Source organism: Watersipora subatra, chromosome 2 (genome assembly GCF_963576615.1).
Source record: "Watersipora subatra chromosome 2, tzWatSuba1.1, whole genome shotgun sequence".
Classification (NCBI taxonomy): domain Eukaryota; kingdom Metazoa; phylum Bryozoa; class Gymnolaemata; order Cheilostomatida; family Watersiporidae; genus Watersipora; species Watersipora subatra.
The window spans coordinates 37,866,442-37,892,827 of record NC_088709.1 but is presented as its reverse complement, the minus strand read 5'-3'; the positions used below and the strand labels follow the sequence as shown (position 1 = coordinate 37,892,827).

The 26,386-nt window shown below is 36.5% G+C and overlaps 1 protein-coding gene and 1 long non-coding RNA gene across 2 annotated transcripts in view; one reads left to right on the top strand and one right to left on the bottom strand.

Moving 5' to 3' along the window:
- Window positions 1-19,497, bottom strand: part of LOC137388752 (DNA mismatch repair protein Msh6-like) — a 69,192-nt gene extending 49,695 nt beyond the window's left edge. Inside the window, exons 1-6 of the mRNA XM_068075205.1 lie at window positions 19,409-19,497; window positions 17,036-17,085; window positions 16,778-16,874; window positions 14,053-14,174; window positions 2,854-3,006; window positions 2,537-2,689 (exon numbers count right to left, since the gene is read on the bottom strand). Of these exons, the coding sequence (XP_067931306.1) occupies window positions 2,537-2,689; window positions 2,854-3,006; window positions 14,053-14,174; window positions 16,778-16,874; window positions 17,036-17,085; window positions 19,409-19,460 (627 nt within the window). The 5' untranslated portion in view covers window positions 19,461-19,497. The remainder of the gene's footprint in view (window positions 1-2,536; window positions 2,690-2,853; window positions 3,007-14,052; window positions 14,175-16,777; window positions 16,875-17,035; window positions 17,086-19,408) is intronic.
- A 280-nt stretch (window positions 19,498-19,777) lies between these two features.
- On the top strand, window positions 19,778-26,329 carry LOC137388789 (uncharacterized). Its single transcript, XR_010978026.1, has 3 exons — window positions 19,778-20,047; window positions 26,029-26,149; window positions 26,253-26,329. It is a non-coding gene; the product is annotated as an uncharacterized lncRNA (long non-coding RNA).
- The last annotated feature ends 57 nt before the right edge of the window (window positions 26,330-26,386 follow it).

Sequence of the window (26,386 nt, the reverse complement as noted above, 5' to 3'; positions counted from 1 at the left end):
CAGAAGGAAACGTCGAGATTTGTGGCTCTCAGGTGACTGGTACCTACACCATGACAATGCTCCAGCTCACACCTCATTGATGGTACGTCAGTATTTGGCAAAAAATAAGGTGACTGTGCTTAACCATCCCCCTTATTCACCTGATTTAGCACCATGTGACTTCTACCTATTCCCCAAAGTCAAATTGACAATGAAAGGTGAAAGATTTGACGACATACCAACTATTCAAGAAAATGTGACGAGACAACTCCGAAGCCTTACGGAAAGTGATTTCCAGCATTGCATGGATCAGTGGAAACACAGATGGGACAAGTGCATAGCAAGCTCAGGCGATTACTTTGAAGGGGACAGTTTAAATTAAGTGATTACGATTAACCGTTTTTGTGTACTGAGACAATTCCTGGAACTTTACGATCGCCCCTCGTATATACTATACAGCTATACCTAAAGAAATGGCTTGCTAACACCTTATATTTTTAAATTGAATAAGCATATCAAGAAGAACAGCTCAATACAATAGCCGTGCATATCAAGATGGTGGAAACCAGGTATGACAGTTCATTTTATACAGCAATATGTGAACATGTAATCAGAGTCTTAACCGATCTGATAAATATACATCAGCTAAGCAATGAACTAAACCTAATTCAAACGCACATATAGTTTAAGCAAGTAATCTTGACACAACAATTGAAGACCACAATGGAAAAACCAGTGTTGTCGCATATTGGGTTTTTTGGAGTTATTGCTACCTACCTGTAGTTTTGGCACTGTAGAATTGTATGGTGAATTAAAAAGTTGGAAAAACCAGTGTTGTCTAATGGAAATCTGGTTTTAAATTTTATGCTCAAATGAATAAACAGGAGCTGTCCAAGCCATAATATGGAAAAATTGGCTAAGTCTATCGGCTAACCAATCAAACAGCATTCTGCTCGTTAACGCGGTCTTGCATTGTTTAACGTTGCTTAGCGCGGTCTTGCATTGTTTAACGTTGCTTAGCTAGCATTAACGATCGATGCGTAAACTATTATTAATAATGGTGGCATCTGGGGATAGATCTGAGTAATCAGAATAAACTGAAAAGCCTAGAAAACAAAGAAAATATGTGAGTGCACAAAAGAAGGCTAAAAAGCAAAAGGCTTCAAGCCACACAACAGGTGAAAATTGCTTATGCAAACGGTAAAAATGCTTTGAAATTGTGTGTGCACCTGACAGGCAAAAATTGTTTACTGATGTTAATCAATTTTACACCACGAAGAATCGACAAGACGCTTATTTTTCTTTGCCAATAATTGTCTGTAAAGTAGAGAGAAGAAGACCCCATTGATAGTCACATTGGTCCCAAAGTAGTGGAGTTAGATTTGTTCTGCGATGGATACACTAGACAGAACAAAAATTATACACTCATTCGCTATTTTCATAGGCTTGTGCATGAGAAAAATTTATTAACAAGACCACAATACGCTATCCAATGTGTGAACATTCTTACATGGAATGTGATTGAGACATGAATGCGATGAATTGCAAGTCATGTAGATCTACCGTCTGATTGGGTAAAGTTCTTTCAAAATGCTCGCAAACATCCTAAACCCTTTAATGTAATTCATCTTAATAACTCAAAGTTCTTTAATAACACAGAATATTTTAAACATATGAACCAGACAACTTACCCAATGAAAATTAGGCCTATACGTCAAGTGAAAGTTGCGAATACGGAAAGCAAGCTCATGGCGTTTTATAGAGAATCATAGAATGGTAGTCACATAGAGAGTGCTATTGAAAAACCATCGAAGCACGTTGAACCTCGTTGAACTCCATCAACTTGCATTACCACCAGTCAATTGCCAATCAGCAAAGCAAAACACCAAGATTTGCAGGTCCTTAAACAATTTTTCAAATTAAAAAATCTACCATTTTTCGACAATCTTACAACCAATGATGTTGTGACAGCAGATAGTGATGAAATTTAGGCATTGTGGTGCAACTTTAAACTGCTATTAATTACTGGTTGTGTTAAAGTACTTATATTATAATTAAAAACAGTTTAAAGTTAAAAAAATATAATTTTTTATTGAACCTTTTTAGTGCATTCAAATGGAAAAATAGGTGATGTCCATTACCAACATGCGTGTTCATTTTTGACAACTGAATTACAAAAAAAAACAATTTCCAGAGTTAAAAATGTTATTTTATAAGCAACAAACTATGTATTTGCCAATAAATTTACTTATACTTAATTTACTTGTCATAAACTGTATTTTCATTGCACGAGCCAGTCTCAAAACTTAAAAATTGATTTTCTCAAAACTGCAAGCGTGACATCACTGGTTCTTCCATTGTGGTCTTCAATTGTAAAGGGGCGAATAAGAGAAGAGGATGTGAATGGGGTCTATCATAAGGAGCTATAGAAAACTATGGTATGCCCTACCAGTGTGGGGGTACTGATATGCCCTACCAGAGTGGGGGTACTGATATGCCGTACCAGAGTGGGGCTAGTGATATGCCCTACCAGACTGGTGGTACTGATATGCCCTACCGGAGTTGTAGAATTGAGAAAATCTTTAGGAACGTAAAGGGTCCGTGGGTCATAATCAGGGTCACTTTCTAACCGCTTCTCCTTGTCCTTGATCTTATCAGGTTTGAGAAACTCCAACGTTTGATGCAGATACACGCCTTCTGCTTCTGAAGCCTGGATAATCAATAAACATACTATTATCTTCCTAAAATGTAAACTAATCTCAACTTGAATGAAAACTTAGAAAGCTTCAGAAAATGTTAACATTAGATTTTATTTTGCTTGCTTGTGTAGCAGTTGATATAACTGGGAGCAAACTAACAGGTAAGATTTGTTACCTCCGGAGGAGCGGAGAAACTGCCAAGTTTGGAGACGGTATTTGCGCTACAGCTTTGTCGACTGCTTGATGATACATTTGCTATCGGATCGGCAGAGGCTGTGAACTTTGACAACTTTGGTGTTGATGACATGCTCGGAACATGAGATGAAGACTGCAACGAGATCAAAGTAGCAAATTTAATAACCAGAATGTGACCCTATAAAAGTTGCATATAAGCAATACATTGTGAAAAGGCTTGAAAACAGAACGACCTTGACCTTGTTTAATAGCGACTGAGTGACTAGCAATAATCAGAGGCTGCTGAATGAATTTCTATTAAAAGTTTCAATCAAAATTCTAACATTAATGAAGAACATTTGATAAGCTTGTAAATTCACAATCGACAGCATATATACAACATGGAATGGTAACCAGCGTTGGAAAAATTTAGATTTTAGACCATATTAAAACTTTCAATCGACTATCAAAGCACTTAGGATAGCACAATTACTTTTAAACTGAATATCATTTTAAACTTTCAAGCTTTAAAAAGTCAATTAAGAAAACAGAAATTAAATATAGTAAGTTTAATTAATAGTAATATTTTTCAACTCTTTCAAAGATGTGATGTTTAAAAGGTAAGTGAAAAAACATAATTGTTGATGTACACCAAGCCTAATAGAATTGTTGATGTACACCAAGTCTAATAATGTTGTTGATGTACACCAAGTCTAATAGAATTGTTGATGTACACCAAATCTAATAGAATTGTTGATGTACACCAAGTCTAATAGAATTGTTGATGTACACCAAGTCTAATAGAATTGTTGGTGTACACCAAGTCTAATAGAATTGTTGATGTACACCAAGCCTAATAGAATTGTTGGTGTACACCAAGTCTAATAGAATTGTTGATGTACACCAAGTCTAATAGAATTGTTGATGTACACCAAGTCTAATAGAATTGTTGATGAACACCAAGTCTAATAGAATTGTTGATGTACACCAAGTCTAATAGAATTGTTGATGTACACCAAGTCTAATAGAATTGTTGATGTACACCAAGTCTAATAGAATTGTTGGTGTACACCAAGTCTAATAGAATTGTTGGTGTACACCAAGTCTAATAGAATTGTTGATGTACACCAAGTCTAATAGAATTGTTGGTGTACACCAAGTCTAATAGAATTGTTGATGTACACCAAGTCTAATAGAATTGTTGGTGTACACCAAGTCTAATAGAATTGTTGATGTACACCAAGTCTAATAGAGTTGTTGATGTACACCAAGTCTAATAGAATTGTTGATGTACACCAAGTCTAATAGAGTTGTTGGTGTACACCAAGTCTAATAGAATTGTTGATGTACACCAAGTCTAATAGAATTGTTGATGTACACCAAGTCTAATAGAATTGTTGGTGTACACCAAGTCTAATAGAATTGTTGATGTACACCAAGTCTAATAGAATTGTTGGTGTACACCAAGTCTAATAGAATTGTTGATGTACACCAAGTCTAATAGAATTGTTGGTGTACACCAAGTCTAATAGAATTGTTGATGTACACCAAGTCTAATAGAATTGTTGGTGTACACCAAGTCTAATAGAATTGTTGATGTACACCAAGTCTAATAGAGTTGTTGATGTACACCAAGTCTAATAGAATTGTTGATGTACACCAAGTCTAATAGAGTTGTTGGTGTACACCAAGTCTAATAGAATTGTTGATGTACACCAAGCCTAATAGAGTTGTTGGTGTACACCAAGTCTAATAGAATTGTTGATGTACACCAAGTCTAATAGAATTGTTGGTGTACACCAAGTCTAATAGAATTGTTGATGTACACCAAGTCTAATAGAATTGTTGGTGTACACCAAGTCTAATAGAATTGTTGATGTACACCAAGTCTAATAGAGTTGTTGATGTACACCAAGTCTAATAGAATTGTTGATGTACACCAAGTCTAATAGAATTGTTGATGTACACCAAGTCTAATAGAATTGTTGATGTACACCAAGTCTAATAGAGTTGTTGATGTACACCAAGTCTAATAGAATTGTTGATGTACACCAAGTCTAATAGAATTGTTGATGTACACCAAGTCTAATAGAATTGTTGATGTACACCAAGTCTAATAGAATTGTTGATGTACACCAAGTCTAATAGAATTGTTGATGTACACCAAGTCTAATAGAATTGTTGATGTACACCAAGTCTAATAGAATTGTTGATGTACACCAAGTCTAATAGAATTGTTGATGTACACCAAGTCTAATAGAATTGTTGATGTACACCAAGTCTAATAGAGTTGTTGATGTACACCAAGTCTAATAGAATTGTTGGTGTACACCAAGTCTAATAGAATTGTTGGTGTACACCAAGTCTAATAGAGTTGTTGATGTACACCAAGTCTAATAGAATTGTTGATGTACACCAAGTCTAATAGAATTGTTGATGTACACCAAGTCTAATAGAATTGTTGATGTACACCAAGTCTAATAGAATTGTTGATGTACACCAAGTCTAATAGAGTTGTTGGTGTACACCAAGTCTAATAGAATTGTTGGTGTACACCAAGTCTAATAGAATTGTTGATGTACACCAAGTCTAATAGAATTGTTGATGTACACCAAGTCTAATAGAATTGTTGATGTACACCAAGTCTAATAGAATTGTTGATGTACACCAAGTCTAATAGAATTGTTGATGTACACCAAGTCTAATAGAGTTGTTGATGTACACCAAGTCTAATAGAATTGTTGATGTACACCAAGTCTAATAGAATTGTTGATGTACACCAAGTCTAATAGAATTGTTGATGTACACCAAGTCTAATAGAAATGTTGATGTACACCAAGTCTAATAGAATTGTTGATATACACCAAGTCTAATAGAATTGTTGGTGAACACCAAGTCTAATAGAATTGTTGATGTACACCAAGTCTAATAGAATTGTTGATGTACACCAAGTCTAATAGAATTGTTGGTGTACACCAAGTCTAATAGAATTGTTGATGTACACCAAGTCTAATAGAATTGTTGATGTACACCAAGTCTAATAGAATTGTTGATGTACACCAAGGCTAATAGAATTGTTGATGTACACCAAGTCTAATAGAATTGTTGGTGTACACCAAGTCTAATAGAATTGTTGATGTACACCAAGTCTAATAGAATTGTTGATGTACACCAAGTCTAATAGAATTGTTGATGTACACCAAGTCTAATAGAATTGTTGATGTACACCAAGTCTAATAGAATTGTTGATGTACACCAAGTCTAATAGAATTGTTGATGTACACCAAGTCTAATAGAATTGTTGGTGTACACCAAGTCTAATAGAATTGTTGATGTACACCAAGTCTAATAGAATTGTTGATGTACACCAAGTCTAATAGAATTGTTGATGTACACCAAGTCTAATAGAATTGTTGATGTACACCAAGTCTAATAGAGTTGTTGATGTACACCAAGTCTAATAGAATTGTTGATGTACACCAAGTCTAATAGAATTGTTGATGTACACCAAGGCTAATAGAATTGTTGATGTACACCAAGTCTAATAGAATTGTTGATGTACACCAAGTCTAATAGAATTGTTGATGTACACCAAGTCTAATAGAATTGTTGATGTACACCAAGTCTAATAGAGTTGTTGATGTACACCAAGGCTAATAGAATTGTTGGTGTACACCAAGTCTAATAGAATTGTTGATGTACACCAAGTCTAATAGAATTGTTGATGTACACCAAGTCTAATAGAATTGTTGGTGTACACCAAGTCTAATAGAATTGTTGATGTACACCAAGTCTAATAGAATTGTTGGTGTACACCAAGTCTAATAGAATTGTTGGTGTACACCAAGTCTAATAGAATTGTTGATGTACACCAAGTCTAATAGAATTGTTGATGTACACCAAGTCTAATAGAATTGTTGATGTACACCAATTCTAATAGAATTGTTGATGTACACCAAGTCTAATAGAATTGTTGATGTACACCAAGTCTAATAGAATTGTTGATGTACACCAAGTCTAATAGAATTGTTGGTGTACACCAAGTCTAATAGAATTGTTGATGTACACCAAGTCTAATAGAATTGTTGATGTACACCAATTCTAATAGAATTGTTGATGTACACCAAGTCTAATAGAGTTGTTGATGTACACCAAGCCTAATAGAATTGTTGATGTACACCAAGTCTAATAGAATTGTTGATGTACACCAAGTCTAATAGAATTGTTGATGTACACCAAGTCTAATAGAGTTGTTGATGTACACCAAGTCTAATAGAATTGTTGATGTACACCAAGTCTAATAGAATTGTTGATGTACACCAAGTCTAATAGAATTGTTGATGTACACCAAGTCTAATAGAATTGTTGATGTACACCAAGTCTAATAGAATTGTTGATGTACACCAAGTCTAATAGAATTGTTGATGTACACCAAGTCTAATAGAGTTGTTGATGTACACCAAGTCTAATAGAATTGTTGATGTACACCAAGTCTAATAGAATTGTTGATGTACACCAAGTCTAATAGAATTGTTGATGTACACCAAGTCTAATAGAATTGTTGGTGTACACCAAGTCTAATAGAATTGTTGGTGTACACCAAGTCTAATAGAGTTGTTGATGTACACCAAGTCTAATAGAATTGTTGATGTACACCAAGCCTAATAGAATTGTTGATGTACACCAAGTCTAATAGAATTGTTGATGTACACCAAGTCTAATAGAATTGTTGGTGTACACCAAGTCTAATAGAGTTGTTGGTGTACACCAAGTCTAATAGAATTGTTGATGTACACCAAGTCTAATAGAATTGTTGATGTACACCAAGTCTAATAGAATTGTTGATGTACACCAAGGCTAATAGAATTGTTGATGTACACCAAGTCTAATAGAATTGTTGATGTACACCAAGGCTAATAGAATTGTTGATGTACACCAAGTCTAATAGAATTGTTGGTGTACACCAAGTCTAATAGAATTGTTGATGTACACCAAGGCTAATAGAATTGTTGATGTACACCAAGTCTAATAGAATTGTTGGTGTACACCAAGTCTAATAGAATTGTTGATGTACACCAAGTCTAATAGAATTGTTGATGTACACCAAGTCTAATAGAATTGTTGATGTACACCAAGTCTAATAGAATTGTTGATGTACACCAAGTCTAATAGAATTGTTGATGTACACCAAGTCTAATAGAATTGTTGATGTACACCAAGTCTAATAGAATTGTTGATGTACACCAAGTCTAATAGAGTTGTTGATGTACACCAAGTCTAATAGAATTGTTGATGTACACCAAGTCTAATAGAATTGTTGATGTACACCAAGTCTAATAGAATTGTTGATGTACACCAAGTCTAATAGAATTGTTGATGTACACCAAGTCTAATAGAATTGTTGATGTACACCAAGTCTAATAGAATTGTTGATGTACACCAAGTCTAATAGAATTGTTGATGTACACCAAGTCTATTAGAATTGTTGATGTACACCAAGTCTAATAGAATTGTTGGTGTACACCAAGTCTAATAGAATTGTTGATGTACACCAAGTCTAATAGAATTGTTGATGTACACCAAGTCTAATAGAGTTGTTGATGTACACCAAGTCTAATAGAATTGTTGATGTACACCAAGTCTAATAGAATTGTTGATGTACACCAAGTCTAATAGAATTGTTGATGTACACCAAGTCTAATAGAGTTGTTGATGTACACCAAGTCTAATAGAATTGTTGGTGTACACCAAGTCTAATAGAGTTGTTGGTGAACACCAAGTCTAATAGAATTGTTGATGTACACCAAGTCTAATAGAATTGTTGGTGTACACCAAGTCTAATAGAATTGTTGATGTACACCAAGTCTAATAGAATTGTTGATGTACACCAAGTCTAATAGAGTTGTTGATGTACACCAAGTCTAATAGAATTGTTGATGTACACCAAGTCTAATAGAATTGTTGATGTACACCAAGTCTAATAGAGTTGTTGATGTACACCAAGTCTAATAGAATTGTTGATGTACACCAAGTCTAATAGAATTGTTGATGTACACCAAGTCTAATAGAATTGTTGATGTACACCAAGTCTAATAGAATTGTTGATGTACACCAAGTCTATTAGAATTGTTGATGTACACCAAGTCTAATAGAATTGTTGGTGTACACCAAGTCTAATAGAATTGTTGATGTACACCAAGTCTAATAGAATTGTTGATGTACACCAAGTCTAATAGAGTTGTTGATGTACACCAAGTCTAATAGAATTGTTGATGTACACCAAGTCTAATAGAATTGTTGATGTACACCAAGTCTAATAGAATTGTTGGTGTACCCCAAGTCTAATAGAATTGTTGATGTACACCAAGTCTAATAGAATTGTTGATGTACACCAAGTCTAATAGAATTGTTGTTGTACACCAAGTCTAATAGAATTGTTGATGTACACCAAGTCTAATAGAATTGTTGATGTACACCAAGTCTAATAGAATTGTTGATGTACACCAAGTCTAATAGAATTGTTGATGTACACCAAGTCTAATAGAATTGTTGATGTACACCAAGTCTAATAGAATTGTTGATGTACACCAAGTCTAATAGAGTTGTTGGTGAACACCAAGTCTAATAGAATTGTTGATGTACACCAAGTCTAATAGAATTGTTGGTGTACACCAAGTCTAATAGAGTTGTTGATGTACACCAAGTCTAATAGAATTGTTGATGTACACCAAGTCTAATAGAATTGTTGGTGTACACCAAGTCTAATAGAGTTGTTGATGTACACCAAGTCTAATAGAATTGTTGATGTACACCAAGTCTAATAGAATTGTTGATGTACACCAAGTCCAATAGAGTTGTTGATGTACACCAAGTCTAATAGAATTGTTGATGTACACCAAGTCTAATAGAGTTGTTGATGTACACCAAGTCTAATAGAGTTGTTGATGTACACCAAGTCTAATAGAATTGTTGATGTACACCAAGTCTAATAGAATTGTTGATGCACACCAAGTCTAATAGAATTGTTGATGTACACCAAGTCTAATAGAGTTGTTGGTGTACACCAAGTCTAATAGAATTGTTGATGTACACCAAGTCTAATAGAATTGTTGATGTACACCAAGTCTAATAGAATTGTTGATGTACACCAAGTCTAATAGAATTGTTGATGTACACCAAGTCTAATAGAATTGTTGATGTACACCAAGTCTAATAGAATTGTTGATGTACACCAAGTCTAATAGAATTGTTGATGTACACCAAGTCTAATAGAATTGTTGATGTACACCAAGTCTAATAGAATTGTTGGTGTACACCAAGTCTAATAGAATTGTTGATGTACACCAAGTCTAATAGAATTGTTGATGTACACCAAGTCCAATAGAGTTGTTGATGTACACCAAGTCTAATAGAATTGTTGGTGTACACCAAGTCTAATAGAGTTGTTGATGTACACCAAGTCTAATAGAATTGTTGGTGTACACCAAGTCTAATAGAGTTGTTGGTGAACACCAAGCCTAATAGAATTGTTGATGTACACCAAGTCTAATAGAGTTGTTGGTGTACACCAAGTCTAATAGAGTTGTTGATGTACACCAAGTCTAATAGAATTGTTGATGTACACCAAGTCTAATAGAATTGTTGATGTACACCAAGCCTAATAGAATTGTTGATGTACACCAAGTCTAATAGAATTGTTGATGTACACCAAGTCTAATAGAATTGTTGATGTACACCAAGTCTAATAGAGTTGTTGATGTACACCAAGTCTAATAGAGTTGTTGATGTACACCAAGTCTAATAGAGTTGTTGATGTACACCAAGTCTAATAGAATTGTTGGTGTACACCAAGTCTAATAGAATTGTTGATGTACACCAAGTCTAATAGAATTGTTGGTGTACACCAAGTCTAATAGAATTGTTGATGTACACCAAGTCTAATAGAATTGTTGATGTACACCAAGTCCAATAGAGTTGTTGATGTACACCAAGTCTAATAGAATTGTTGGTGTACACCAAGTCTAATAGAGTTGTTGATGTACACCAAGTCTAATAGAATTGTTGATGTACACCAAGTCTAATAGAATTGTTGGTGTACACCAAGTCTAATAGAATTGTTGGTGTACACCAAGTCTAATAGAATTGTTGATGTACACCAAGTCTAATAGAATTGTTGATGAACACCAAGTCTAATAGAATTGTTGGTGTACACCAAGTCTAATAGAATTGTTGATGTACACCAAGCCTAATAGAATTGTTGATGTACACCAAGTCTAATAGAATTGTTGATGTACACCAAGCCTAATAGAATTGTTGATGTACACCAAGTCTAATAGAATTGTTGATGTACACCAAGTCTAATAGAATTGTTGATGTACACCAAGTCTAATAGAGTTGTTGATGTACACCAAGTCTAATAGAGTTGTTGATGTACACCAAGTCTAATAGAGTTGTTGATGTACACCAAGTCTAATAGAATTGTTGGTGTACACCAAGTCTAATAGAATTGTTGATGTACACCAAGTCTAATAGAATTGTTGGTGTACACCAAGTCTAATAGAATTGTTGATGTACACCAAGTCTAATAGAATTGTTGATGTACACCAAGTCCAATAGAGTTGTTGATGTACACCAAGTCTAATAGAATTGTTGGTGTACACCAAGTCTAATAGAGTTGTTGATGTACACCAAGTCTAATAGAATTGTTGATGTACACCAAGTCTAATAGAATTGTTGGTGTACACCAAGTCTAATAGAATTGTTGGTGTACACCAAGTCTAATAGAATTGTTGATGTACACCAAGTCTAATAGAGTTGTTGATGTACACCAAGTCTAATAGAGTTGTTGATGTACACCAAGTCTAATAGAGTTGTTGATGTACACCAAGTCTAATAGAATTGTTGATGTACACCAAGTCTAATAGAATTTTTAAGAATAAAAAAACAGACAGTTTTAGCGTGAAGCTCGTGTTGCTGAGGAGAATCTAGACCTAGTTTTGTCTAATGTGATCTTCATAACTAGGAATTTCAATCAGTATGTTATTATAAACTAATATTATGTCAGCCATTTTCATTTCTCAGTCGGCTAGAAGTGCCCTCAGTATCGTGGCGATATCTCAAGAACTAATACTCCAAATCCACTTGAAACTTCGCAATTATACTGGAAACATGCCAAATCGAGCAAGATTTGGTAATCCTACGTAATCCTATGTAATCCAGAAGCACAGACAAACAAAGCAAAACTAAGAAATAAAGTTTACTCGGGTTATCAAGGATTAGGTAAACAAATATTGCCCCAAATAAGCTTGGGTTTCAAAGGATCTTTTTGATAAATTTGGATTTTGCTAATTGAAATAGTCTGTGTATTGCACATAAGAATGATGGTGAATTCACTTTTCAGTATTAGTGTCTTATATGCTTTAATTTGATGAATTCCTATATTTCTTGCATTCAACGGCAATATAAAATTATAATGTGCAAACTACATGTAAGGTGGAGTAGAGCTACTAGCAGTTTCAAATGAAAAGACGCTATGAAATATTTGAGCAAATTTTTCCTTGGTGTAATCAATGTGATTAAACAGAGGAATGTGATACATCAATGTGATCACGTGAAATATAAAGATCTAGCCGGTTTCTTATTTTTTGAATGACTGAAATCAAAGGTGAAGAATATTCATTCAATGCATGCACTTGAGCTGTTTGCATGTTCTACCAATATAACATGAGCTGTTTGCATGTCCTACCAATATAACACAAGCTGTTTGCATGTTCTACCAATATAACATGAGCTGTTTGTGTGTTCTACCAATATAACATGAGCTGTTTGCACGCTCTACCAATATAATATGAGCTGTTTGCATGTTCTACCAATATAATATGAGCTATTTGCATGTTCTACAAATATAACATGAGCTGTTTGCATGTTCCACCAATATAACTAGAGCTGTTTGCATGTTCTACAAATATAACATGAGCTGTTTGCATGTTCTACCAATAAAACACGAGCTGTTAGCATGTTCTACAAATATAACATGAGCTATTTGCATGTTTTACAAATACAACATGAGCTGTTTGCATGTTCCACCAATATAACTAGAGCTGTTTGCATGTTCTACAAATATAACATGAGCTGTTTGCATGTTCTACCAATATAACATGAGCTGTTTGCATGTTCTACAAATATAACATGATCTGTTTGCATGTTCTACCAATATAACACGAGCTGTTTGCATGTTCTACAAATATAACATGAGCTGTTTGCATGTTCTACCAATATAACATGAGCTGTTTGCATGTTCTACCATTATAACATGAGCTGTTTGCATGTTCTACCAATATAACATGATCTGTTTGCATGTTCTACCATTATAAAATGAGCTGTTTGCATGTTCTACAAATATAACATGAGCTATTTGCATGTTCTACCATTATAACAGAACCTTTAAAAAAAGTGTTTATGAAGAGAGAAGAAGAGAGAGAAGAGCGAGAGAAAGAGAGAGAGAAGAAAGAGAAAAAGAGAGAGAAGAAGAGAGAGGAAGAGAGAGAAGAAGAGAAAGAAGAGAGAGAAGAGAGAAGAAGAGAGAGAAGAAGAGAGAAAGAGAGAGAAGAAGAGAGAGAAGAGAGAGAAGAAGAGAGAGAGAAGAGAGAGAAGAAGAGAGAGAGAAAGAGAGAAGAAGAAGAGAGAGAAGAAGAGAGAGATAGGAAGAGAGAGAAGAGAAAGAAGAAAGAGAAGAAGAAGAGAGAGAAGAAGAGAGAAGAAGAGAGAGAAGAAGAGAGAGAAGAAGAGAGAGAAGAAGAGAGAGAAGAAGAGAGAGAGAGAGAAGAAGAAGAGAGAGAAGAAGAGAGAAAAGAAGAGAGAGAAGAAGAGAGAGAAGAGAGAGAAGTAGAGAGAGAGAAAGAGAGAGAAGAGAGAGAGAGAAGAGAGAGAGAAAAGAAGAGAGAAAAGAAGAGAGAGAAGAAGAGAGAGAAGAAGAGATAGAAGAGAGAGAAGAGAGAGAAAATAGAAAAGAGAGAGAAGAGAAAAAGAGAGAGAAGAAGAGGGAGAAGAGGGAGAGAGAGCGATGGTTAGATGTTAACAACTACTGACAGCCATCCAATTTAATAACTCAAAAAAACAATGGTTTGGTAACAACTAACAGCTACTGTGTTTATCTACCGAGAAAACAATGCTAAGATGCTAACACCACAAGTGTGACTACCTTAGATGTATCATTGTTTGATTTGGCTTTCCGCGTCAAAGTCTCTTGCTCCTCTGTATCAGAGTTGGAATCCATTTGGTCACTTGGTTCATACTCTTCACCCGAGCGGTCTGCGGCCGTCTCTGAAAAGAAAACATAGAATCTAGAATCATAGAGTCTAGAATCATATATTAAACCATTATCAAAATTCTTGTCGATGCACTCAGACACTGTCAGAAAGAAATGCGGTTTGATGAGCCAGAGATGTGGTTGTTACCGAGGAGATACATACATAGCTATTAATATTGGATAGGCGGTCGACTTTTGTAGACATTTGATCACATGCATAGGCCTACTTCTGAATCTGAAAGTGGAGCTATCTACATTGAAGAATATCCGTAGTGCTTCAAAGCATGGTTCATTAAAGAACAGTGATTGTCACATCCGACATCTATTAGAGCCACAATCAATAACTACACACCTTAAGCTTTGCACCAATGCTTTTTAGTTAAAGTTTGACTTGCAGCAAAATTCACATTACAGTTATTTGGTATCAAAAGGTTCACCATGTATTACTCTGCTGTGTTGTAGGTGCAAAATATGTGAAAATGTGATTACAAGCTATTAAAAGCTCAAAAATGAACAGTTAATCGCAACCATCACGAAAACGCCATAGGTTGGAATCTCTTTATTTTGATGACATACTCAACTCGATGTGGTTATTGTTTTGACTCCTGATGTTCTCACGTGAAATAAAAGGCCAATAAAAGACTCAATGTAAAACTTCTCGTAGCACTAGTTTATGACAAACACGTCTGGTTCTTCCGCAAAGCCCTTATCAAATATACATGCTCGCGACTTGACAGTTTCGTTTCAGCTTGGTCTAATCATCTAGTCGTAATCTGATCATGTGACCCCTACTTCCTTCCAAATGGCGCGAACAATTTTTGCAGCATTTTTCGACTATCAGAGGTGACCAAAAGGCTCGTCATGTTTATTAGAGGATGATATGCACTTCTTCGAGCTAAGGTTAAAAAATTGAACTAATTTTTAGGTTAGGTTTTGAGATATCAGTGCTCAAAGCGACAGCATTACAATGATGATGAAATAGATGCATAAGGACAATAGACATGGTTTTATTGAATGCGTGAAGTATATCTGTGAAAATATTTTGACGAATGAGGTTGCATGAAAGTGTAAACAGAAGCACATCGTGTTCAATTACGTCCCATTTGAGCCGTTTTGGAGAGGGATTCCAACCTACGGCGTTTTTGTGATGGCCGCGATTAACTGTTCATTTTTGAGCTTTTAAGAGCTTGTAATCACATTTCCTCATATTTTGCACCTACAACACAGCAGAGTAAGACATGGTGAACCTTTTGATGCCAAGTAACTGTAATGTGAATTTTGTTGCAAGTCAACCTTTAAAAAATCTAATGCATTTTGATACTAAAATTGCATGTGAACAATGTAGCGTATTTGAACATGATGACAAAATCGGAGTAAGGACTATTCCATAGGCTTATGCCCTACTCGGATTGTGAGCACGATAAGGTTGCATAAAGCAATGTGAAGATATAAAGAGTATACTGTATAACTGATAAGGTTATTAGGTTACAAATTGTAATATAGAGATATAATGAATATACTGTATGAATGATAAGGTTACAAATTGTAATATAGAGATACAAAGAATATACTGTATGAATGATAAGGTTACATATTGTAATATAGAGATATAAGGAATGTACTGTATGACTGATAAGGTTACATATTGTAATGTACAGTGATACCTCGCTATATCGCGCTTCACCTATCGCGGCCTCGCTGCGTCGCGGAATTTTTACAGTGCTTAATTTTGTACAGTGAATCCTGATTGGCTCAGGGGCATTACTGTTGTCTAGAAGTGAAAAATGTTTATATTGGTTTTGGATTACACCCCTGCCAGCAGTTTTCGTTTCTGTACATGCTGCCAAATTTACGTTCGCAATTTTTCTCCGTGATAAAACCCACAATGTCAAAGAAACGTTCTGTGCCCACAAATAAGCCTCCAGATGCGCCAAAGAGGCCACGGAAGGTGCTAACTATTGCAAAAAGTTAAACTTCTGGACATGCTGAAGGAAGGTAAAAGCTATGCAGCTGCAGGGCGCCATTACGGAATAAATGAATCTTCGGTTCATTACATAAAGAAGGAGGAAAATAATATAAGGACGACAGCAGCAATAAGCTTATTTGTTATTTGTAAGAAAACGTTAATATTTCTATTTCTTTAACACATGTTGGGCCTGAAAATGGGTTTTATTTTTTGTTTCAATCCGCAGTTAAGTATTGCATTGTAAAATCACAGTAAAAATAAAGCTGACTACTTCGCGGATTTTACGTATTGCGGGTTTTTGGTACATATCCTCGGCGATAAACGAGGGTTCACTGTAAACATATTGAAAATCAATCAAACATAGAGGAAAATCTCATTAGCTAAAACTTACATACGTGATTCAAACATTTTGACATAAAATAAGATACAAAATAAAATATGGGCAAGGTCAATGAACGAGTTGAACTTGCATCTCCAACACTCAAAGGTATGACAATTGTTAAAAATGGAAATGGTCGGACTTAATGAAGCAATAGCTGATTGGCTGCAGTCCAATCAAAATCGAGTGAATATAGTCAATGTCATCCATGATTTAAGCCTAAATAAGCGCAATGAATTAGTAAATGGATTAAACTCTGAAAAATGCGAAACCTGGTTCATCTTCGCTGTCAGATAAAATCACTCTACGCCTTTTTGGCTTTCGGTTTTCCTTCGCGGAAGGTGGGGTGGCAGTGCTCGACCTTTTACCCTGTAATCATAATGTTAGAATATTTATTGCCAAAATGTCTTTAAAATAAAAAAACTGCTAAAAATCCACTAAAGAAGCTACAAAAACCATGCTTATATGTGTCCCAATTCAATGTCAAACTTCCTCGCAAACAAACATGAGAGAGTCTTTCATGATTTTACCTGTTTGGGTGTAGAAGCTGGAGTTCCATTGGATTCTTTAACTGCCTTGCCTGAAAGAATTAGTTACGAAATAGCATGTGAGAGATAATCTAGTTAAACACACAGAACTGCTCTTATGACACCCAATGAGCTAGTCTTTAGTTTGTCATCATGGCATACATCAGTTGCATTCTAATGCAAAAGGCAAGTTGCATTCTAATGCCTAAAGGCAAACGAAGTTCTTAAACTGTTTCACAAATTCTATGGGTGTTCTTATAACTCTATGCTGGTTCTTATAGCTCTGTTTGACACTAGTGGTATCATTCATTGTATTGCTTTGCTAGCTGGTGATCTGCATATACTTTCGGCCATTTGCATTGCTTTGGCTGCTTTTGCATATCTTGAGCCAAAATTTGAGAGTGTTCTTGCCGATTGTTTGGGTCACGCTTTTATAATTTCATCAAATGGTGCAATTTCATCAGTTCAACATAAACCCTACAATCTGATCAATAGCTTTTTTAGAAATAACATTAGTTTGTAGACTAAAATTTTTGCCGGAATTATGTCTCATGTAGACGACCATATATGGAGATTTATCTTCCCTTGATAGCATGTCCAGAAATTATGGCATCAGGAAATTTTAATAAATCAAATAAAAACAATTGTGACATTGAATTTGTTATTATTTTTAGATGTGTCAGAATGAAGTGTTATCCTAGTAACAACTTTCATTTCAGTTATCACGGCAACGTTTTCATTTCAGATTATTTGTTGAATTGAATAATATGCATGTATTTACACTTTGAAAATTTTTAGTGTTGTTGCAGGCAAACCAGATAGCATACAAAATGTGCTGTTGTCAACTTTTGAAAACGCTTTTGAACAACGAAGGTAAACCCACGTTTAGGTCGAAGCGTTAATAGATAAAAGTATAGCTCTCCTAACTGAATTTTGCAAACCTCACATCCTCCTCTTCCTCCTCCTCCTCCTCCTCCTCCTCACACCCTCATCCTTGACATAATAAACTCGTGAAGTGTAAAGTATTTATTAGAAATTACTTTAGCTAATCTAGTTGATTTTGAATAGTTTTGAAAATATTGTCCAGACATTGACTCAGTGTAACGTATAACAGAATGCGTTAGGTTGACAAGTGATTGATACAAAAGTGGTAAAATGAGTTTAAATAAATTTAACATCTAGATCCAAATCTAAACGAGTTGAGAATGGGAGACAAAGAAATCTGTACATTTCTGGTGTGAACTTGCAAGTGAATTGTACATATTGGATGCATTATAAGAGAGTGCCAATGCATCATAGAATGAAGGCAATAATGAATGACATGACAACAAGTATCCAAAACCTCTGAACTAAAAAAGCTATTGATCAGATTGTAGGGTTATGTTGAACTGATGAAATTGCACCATTTGATGAAAATACAAAAATTGGAACAAAGCAATTGACGAGAACACCCTCTCAAATTTTGGCTCAAGATATCCAAAAGCTGCCAAATCATTGCAAATGGCCCAAAAGTATATGCAGATCAGACCTGCCAACCCAAGAGTGGGGCAATGCGTGAGATTTGGTTTTGGGGCATTTGATGTATCAATGATAGTATATATAAAATTGTGGAAATTGGAGCAAAAATCTCACGCATTTCTATTTTTTCTTTAGGGTGATTGCGTGAGTCTCACGCCCAATGCGTGAGAGTTGGCCGGTATGATGCAGATCATCAGTTAGCAAAAAACCATACGATGAATGATACCTCTGGTGTCAACGCTGAAAACCAACTCAAACACTTTGTACGTTTTAAATATTTGGTTGGCCTTTTCATCTGGTTGGCCTAATGCAACTGATGTATGACATGATTCTTTAGTAATCAATAGAGTCAAACTCGAATGTTCAGGACAATGCTGCACATATGAATCCTGACTATACGAACAATTTATGCTACTATTATTGCGACCAACCACCGCAGTAACTGGTCGATATCGGACAGAAAATACGCCTAAGTATATATATTAACAATGTCTACATATAATGTTGTTTTCTAAGTTGGCCATCAACGATTTTCGGATTAAATGGTATTTATTATGAGCAATCTTTATTGTGGTAATAAAGAGTCATATTTTACAATACGTTTTTTCACAAATTAAGACGGAGTTAAAGATGAGCATATAATTGAGCAATTGACCTTCACCGTCTTTTAATGACTGAAAACATAAAGCTTGCTTACATTTGTGATTTAACAGTCTCAAGTGGAAATTCAAAAGTACGTGTTCGGTACAAACTAACATTAACAATTCTTAATGTTCAATAGTTTACATAGTGATAATAAATAGTAAGATGAAGACCAATTTTAAATAAGACATCGGTCCAGCGTAAGAATGAACTCACCAGCAGGAGTTTTTGGTGAAGTAAAATATGCAAACAGAGACTTTTGGGACATGGCTTTCCTAATTATTATTCAGCGTGCTATGTTAACTTTCGGAACGACGGCAACACCACGTGCGAAAAGTCGCGCTACATTACATCCTCAAATCTCTACTACATGCAGAGCCGTGTAGCTTTACAAAGTTCCGTGACCAAAACCGGAAACAAAAACGATTGTTTTCAAACATGCCCCATCGACATACGTACTGATGTCTTATGGAATATTCATACCTCGCATTCAATACTTCACGTTTTGCATTTACTTACTTTTTTACACTTACTTTATATTTTACAAAGAATTATTGGTAGCCTATTGTATGAGATTTTGTCCTCTTACCAATGGTGTACAATAAAACAATTACTTTCATAGCGACTGCCAATGGGAGTAATTTTTGTTGGTTAATGTTGCGGCCTCTCCATTAAAACTTATATAAAAATAGTAGGATTGGCCTGTTTGTTTGGAAACGAACGAGCACCCATATATACGCTTCCGTTGGTCGCAGGACTCGGTGAAGCTGTACAGCTCTGGATGTACTACAATACAGTACTTTGTAGCGAATCACGCGATCACTATACTATAGTTTATAGAAATATCCTCTTCAGGTTGATGAGATTTTACACGAAAACCAGCATGGTTTCCGTAAAGGGTTGTCATGCGTTACTCAGCTGGCTACGGTGACTCACGACATTCTGAAAAGTATTGAGAAAGGTGTCTCTGTTCATGCCATAGTTCTAGACTTCTCGAAGGCTTTCGACGTAGTAGACCACCAGTTACTTTTAGGTAAAATGATTAAACTTAAGATCAATCCTATTATTATTCGGTGGGTTTCTGTTGAACTGACAATCTGGCACTGTATGCTAGACATGTGATAAATAGTATATTCACTATTAATTAGGAATTATGCTCTCGGTACGGAGTAGGCAACTCCAATCTATTCATGTATTACGATTGTGTGAATCACATTTTCTGTTTCCTGTTTCTGTTCGGCAATGCTTTGTACTTGTTGCTAAAAATAAATCATCAGAATTAATCTGCTTACATCGGCCTATTATGGCCACCAGCTCAACAGGTTATGTGCCCAGTGCTAGAAGCAGACTATATTTTGATGGAAATCAGCAATCATACACAATATGGGAAACGAGATTCATCAATTATCTCTACACACAGGATAGGGCAGTATACAAAGCCATATTACCTAAAGGAGACGATGATGATGATAGTGATTTTCCTACCAAGAACAGAACAGCATATGCAGAACTGGTTCAAGTTCTGGATGAGAGATCATTACAATTAATTATGAATGATGCCAAAGACAATGGCAGAGATGCTCTCAAAGTACTAAGACAACATTACGCGTCTATAGAAAAGCCGCGAGTATTAACACTATATGAAGAACTTACAACCTTACGTATGCACGATAACGAGGATATTACTGACTTTATTATCAGAGCTGAGCGTGCAGCTACAGGCTTGAGAAGTGCAAAGGAAACCATTTCCGACAATCTCATCATTGCTATGATACTAAAAGGTTTACCAGAAGCATATAAACCATTTGTGGTCATACACACACAGCTAGACAAAGCAAAGTCTTTATCAGACTTCAAAGCTGCCGTCCACAACTATGCTAATACCGAAGCAATGCGTCTTGCATCACAAACAGCATCTGCACTAGCGACTCGATCTACAATAAGAAAACAACAACCGCGTGCTACTGCCAATGCCACTACTACACAACCAAGATGTATGGCATGTGGTAAGTCCAATCACACTTCATCTGAATGCCGTTCTAAGTCTAAACTGAAATGTACCTTCTGCCTAAGGCAGGGACATATTGAAAAGGTATGTCGTACCAAAGAACGAGCCCATAAAACAGGTTCTAACTCAACTGCAAATACTGCTACAGAATCAACCGAATTCTCATTCACCGTCAGCGCAGATGACACTGAATACGCCAACACGATATATCACAATGACAATAAACTATTAGTAGACTGTGGGGCCACATGCCACATGGTCAACAACTCCAGCCATTTTGTATCTTACGATAGAAGTTTCGACCCGAAGCGACATTTCATACAAATGGCAGATGGACACAAGACAAATGAATTGGTGACAGCCAAAGGTAAAGCTAAATTTACCATAATCGATTCTAAAGGCAGGCAACAAAATGTGACACTAAATGATGCACTACTAGCTCCTGAGTTTCCAGTTAGTTTGTTTTCGGTGCAATCTGCTGTGCAAACTGGTGCGGAAATAACATTTGCGAAAGATAACACCAAACTCACAGCTAACGGTACAGATTTCAACATAGCCCAACACGGTAAACTGTACTACTTACACACTGTATCCGATACGCCATCAACTATCAACACCGCTGACGAATCAGCCAATGTTACGAAGTCACTAGATGAATGGCATGTAGCCCTAGGACACTTAAACCACGAAGATGTTCTCAACCTACAAAAAGTAACACTTGGTATGAAAGTAAGCCAAACTACATCAACTCCAACATGTACTACATGCACCACCAACAAAATGACACGTCTACCAAAGTCACATGACAATCCTCCTATCTATGCTACAAAACCTCTAGAGCGTGTACACTCAGACCTATGTGGTCCCATATCACCATCTTCTAGAGAAGGACATCATTATATCATGAACTTTATTGACGAATATTCAAGCATGATATTTATCTATCTACTACGAGCTAAAAGTGAAGCACACATTGCGCTACAACAGTTTCTCGCAGACATTGCACCTATTGGAAAGGTAAAGGAACTACACAGTGACAATGGAGGTGAGTACATGTCAGACTCATTCAAGAAGATACTGTTATCAAATAGTATTAAACACACAACTACGGCACCCCATACTCCATATCAGAATGGAAAATTCGAGAGGTCTTGGCGTTCGCTACTAGAAATGTCAAGATGCTTGTTAGCTGATACAGAGCTTCCTAAAAGCTACTGGTCCTACGCTGTGCGACATGCTCAATATCTGAGAAACAGGAGCTATCAAAGACGCACTAAGTCTACAGCCTACGAGTTATTTACTAACGCAAAACCCGACATGTCAAAACTTCATAATTTTGGTTCCCCTTGTACCCACTACATTGACGGATACAAACAAAAGCTAGATAAACGTGGGAATGTAGGAATATACTTAGGTGTCAATCTGCAAAACCATGGATATTATGTACTCAGTGACAACAAAGTCATCACGACGCGTAATGTCACTATACATGATAACAGTTCCCGAAACCATGAAATGCCTGAGGTAGATCCGTGTAGCATGCCTCTCCGTGGTACAAGTCAAGCCATAACAAGGGACAATGATTCTGGTACCATGCCTTCGGACCAGGAATCTGAGCCAGTGAACCAGCCAGTAACACTACAGCAAGCTGACCATAGTACTGAGCAGACAACTTCCAGTCATGTAGCTACCAGACCACGTAGAGAGAGGAAAACTCCACCTTATCTATCTGATTATTATCTGTCAGTAACTGATTATGCATACACTACAAACCTGGTTCCTCTCATACCAACGACTTATGAAGAGGCAATCAAATCTGATAACTCTACTCAGTGGAAAGCTGCAATGGACGCTGAAATATCTACACTGCAAGCTAATGATACATGGACCATAAAACCTCTTCCTGTCAATCGTGAGGAGACCAAAGGCCGCTGGGTGTACACCATTAAACAAGGTAGTCAACCAGGCAAGATACAGTACAAAGCAAGGTATGTGGCCCGAGGCTATTCACAGATAAAGGGTATAGACTATGACGAGACTTATTCGCCTACTACTAGGTTCACATCTATTCGAATTCTACTACAGAAAGCTGTAAATGAGAACTTACACCTACATCAACTTGATGTAAAGGGTGCATACTTAAATGCTCTTATAGACAAAGATATCTATGTACAGCAGCCTCCTGGATATGAGCAAGTGGATGCCAGAAACACACATCTCACATGTCATCTAAACAAGTCACTATATGGACTAAAACAGAGTGGCAGGAACTGGCACACCACGCTAACCGACTATCTGAAATCTATAGGCTACGCTGCCAATGATATTGATCCATGTTTATACACTAAACAAGATGGAGATGGTCAGATAATCATTTTATTCTGGGTAGACGACATCATAGTTGGAAGCAACCGCCAAGAGCTGATAACTACCACAAAGCAATCCCTACATGACAAGTTTAGAATGGACGACCGTGGTAAGTTACAATGGTTCTTAGGCATTGATTTCCAACGACTAGCTAGCGGCAATTACCAAATGTGTCAAGAACGTTATGCAGAAGCGATACTCAAGCGTTTCAACATGACAGACTGTAAGCCCGCTAAAACGCCAGCCGAGAATACATTAACACTCAGAAAGGCTACTGACACCGACAATATCGACACTAACTTTCCATACCGCCAAGCTATAGGAAGCCTTATATACCTAATGACAGGAACCCGACCTGATATCAGTTGGATCGTTTCCAAGCTTTCTCAATTTTTAGAGAAACCAACTAAGTCACATGTTGCTGCTGTGAAAAGAGTTCTGCGCTACATAAAAGCTACAAAATCATACTCTCTCACATTCACACCAACTAATGGCACATTGCTAGGCTTTACTGATTCTGACTGGGGTGGTGACTGCGATGACAGACGCTCAACCACAGGGTACCTCTTTAATCTCGGAGGCACACCCATTAGCTGGAAATCGCGTAAGCAACCTACTGTTGCATTATCATCCAGCGAAGCTGAATATATGGCGATTGCAGAAGGCACCAAAGAGGCATTGTATTTACGACAACTGTGTTCTTCTCTTGGTATGCCACAATCTAATCCTACTATTATACATGTTGACAACCAAAGTGCTATTGCACTAACTAAGGACACGGCCAGCAAACATAGCCGCACTAAGCATATCGACATCCGTTTCCATTTCGTTCGACAACAAACTGCTATATCGTATGTACACGTCGATATTAAGAGCAACCTAGCTGACCTCCTAACTAAACCACTTGGTCGAATTGCTCATTACAACCAAACACACGAGCTCCAGCTTGAGGGGGCATGTTGAACTGACAATCTGGCACTGTATGCTAGACATGTGATAAATAGTATATTCACTATTAATTAGGAATTATGCTCTCGGTACGGAGTAGGCAACTCCAATCTATTCATGTATTACGATTGTGTGAATCACATTTTCTGTTTCCTGTTTCTGTTCGGCAATGCTTTGTACTTGTTGCTAAAAATAAATCATCAGAATTAATCTGCTTACATCGGCCTATTATGGCCACCAGCTCAACAGTTTCATCATTTCTTAGTGAGCGATATCAGAGAGTAATTCTGAATGGCGAAAACTCTGATTTGACTGTTGTCACATCTGGTGTCCCGCAGGGTAGTGTGTTGGGACCAGCATTGTTTATACTCTTTATCAACGACATTGTGGACTGTGTGTCCAACAGCACTATTCGATTGTTTGCTGACGACACTCTAATATACCATCCCATTACTGGCCCTGGCGAACAGGCTGAACTGCAGGATGATTTAAATAGTTTAACATCATGGGCAAAAATAAATAAGATGAGATTTAATGCAGGAAAGAGTAACTTTATATCCTTTGGAGACAAAACACTGAACGCGTACATATACAAACTTGACAAGAGTGTCTTAAACGCATGCACCACAAATGTGGTGATGCCATTTCATGTCCTGTGAAATAATGACTCCCAAGTAATTAAATACTTGGGAGTCATTATTTCACAGGACATGAAATGGCATCACCACATTACTGCAGTGTATACAAAGGCACTACGCATTCTGGGTCTACTCAAGCACTCACTTTACAGTGCTCCTCAGAAAATTAAACTGCTTGCATATAAGACTATTTGTCGGCCCTTGCTTGAATATGCTGCGGAGGTATGGGACCCAGTAACTAAATCTCATTCTACTCAATTAGAGAATATCCAAAGTAAAGCTATTCGCTTTGTAAAAAACATCAAGGGTCGAGATATTTCAGTGACTGACAGCAAAATTGAAGCGGGGCTGACCTCACTTCAAAAAAGAAGGCAATTGCAAAGAATTTCTTTATTTTGTCGTGTTACAACAGATAACTATTTGCTTCCTTCTTTTGAGGACACTTTAAATTTTATGCAGAGCTCAACTCACAGTATGAGTACTCGCACTCAGGGTTACAATGCTATTGCTTGTGAGTCAAGCTTGTTTTTACAGAGTTTTTTAGTACGAACGGCAAGGGAAATTCGCACAGGAGAAATTCTTGATGATTTTTAGAAAAAAAACTAATATTACTATAGCTTTTTCATGTAAATTTTTTATTGAATAGATGGGTTTAACAATATTTTGATAGGCACATGAAACTGTCGTTCTAATATGGTGCTATAACGTGCATACTTTTAGGGTGGATTTTTAACAATCAATTTTAGATATAAATCTTACAGTAAAAAAATTAACTTTTCATTTTAATGACTCTCAATTTTTACGATTCAGTGGTCAGAGGGTCCCACATTTTACTCGGCTCAAGAGGTCTTGGGACCTAATTTATCCAGATCCAGGTCAGGTATAATGCCCAGGGGTTCACTCTCTTCTATTCATCCCTAAGGGCTCGACGAAAAAAGCACGTTTTAGGGGTGTTTTTTTGTGGCCAGACACTTTAGAGTGTTTTCCTAAAAAATGGTATGTTTTTTAGCTTGTTGCAGTGGATAGAGTCTAAACCTGTTTCATTGAGTTCCACACAGTGGAAAGGGGAATTCATGAGGTGTGGTTTTATTGTTTACAGGCTGTTGAAGTCAATCTCGGGGCCATATTGCCCTGAGCATTACAGACTATGTTTACGTTTAGCTGGGGAACCGACCAAAATGTCATTTATCGGTTGCCTGGGGTAACGACTTTTCTGACGCTTTCGGTAGAGGT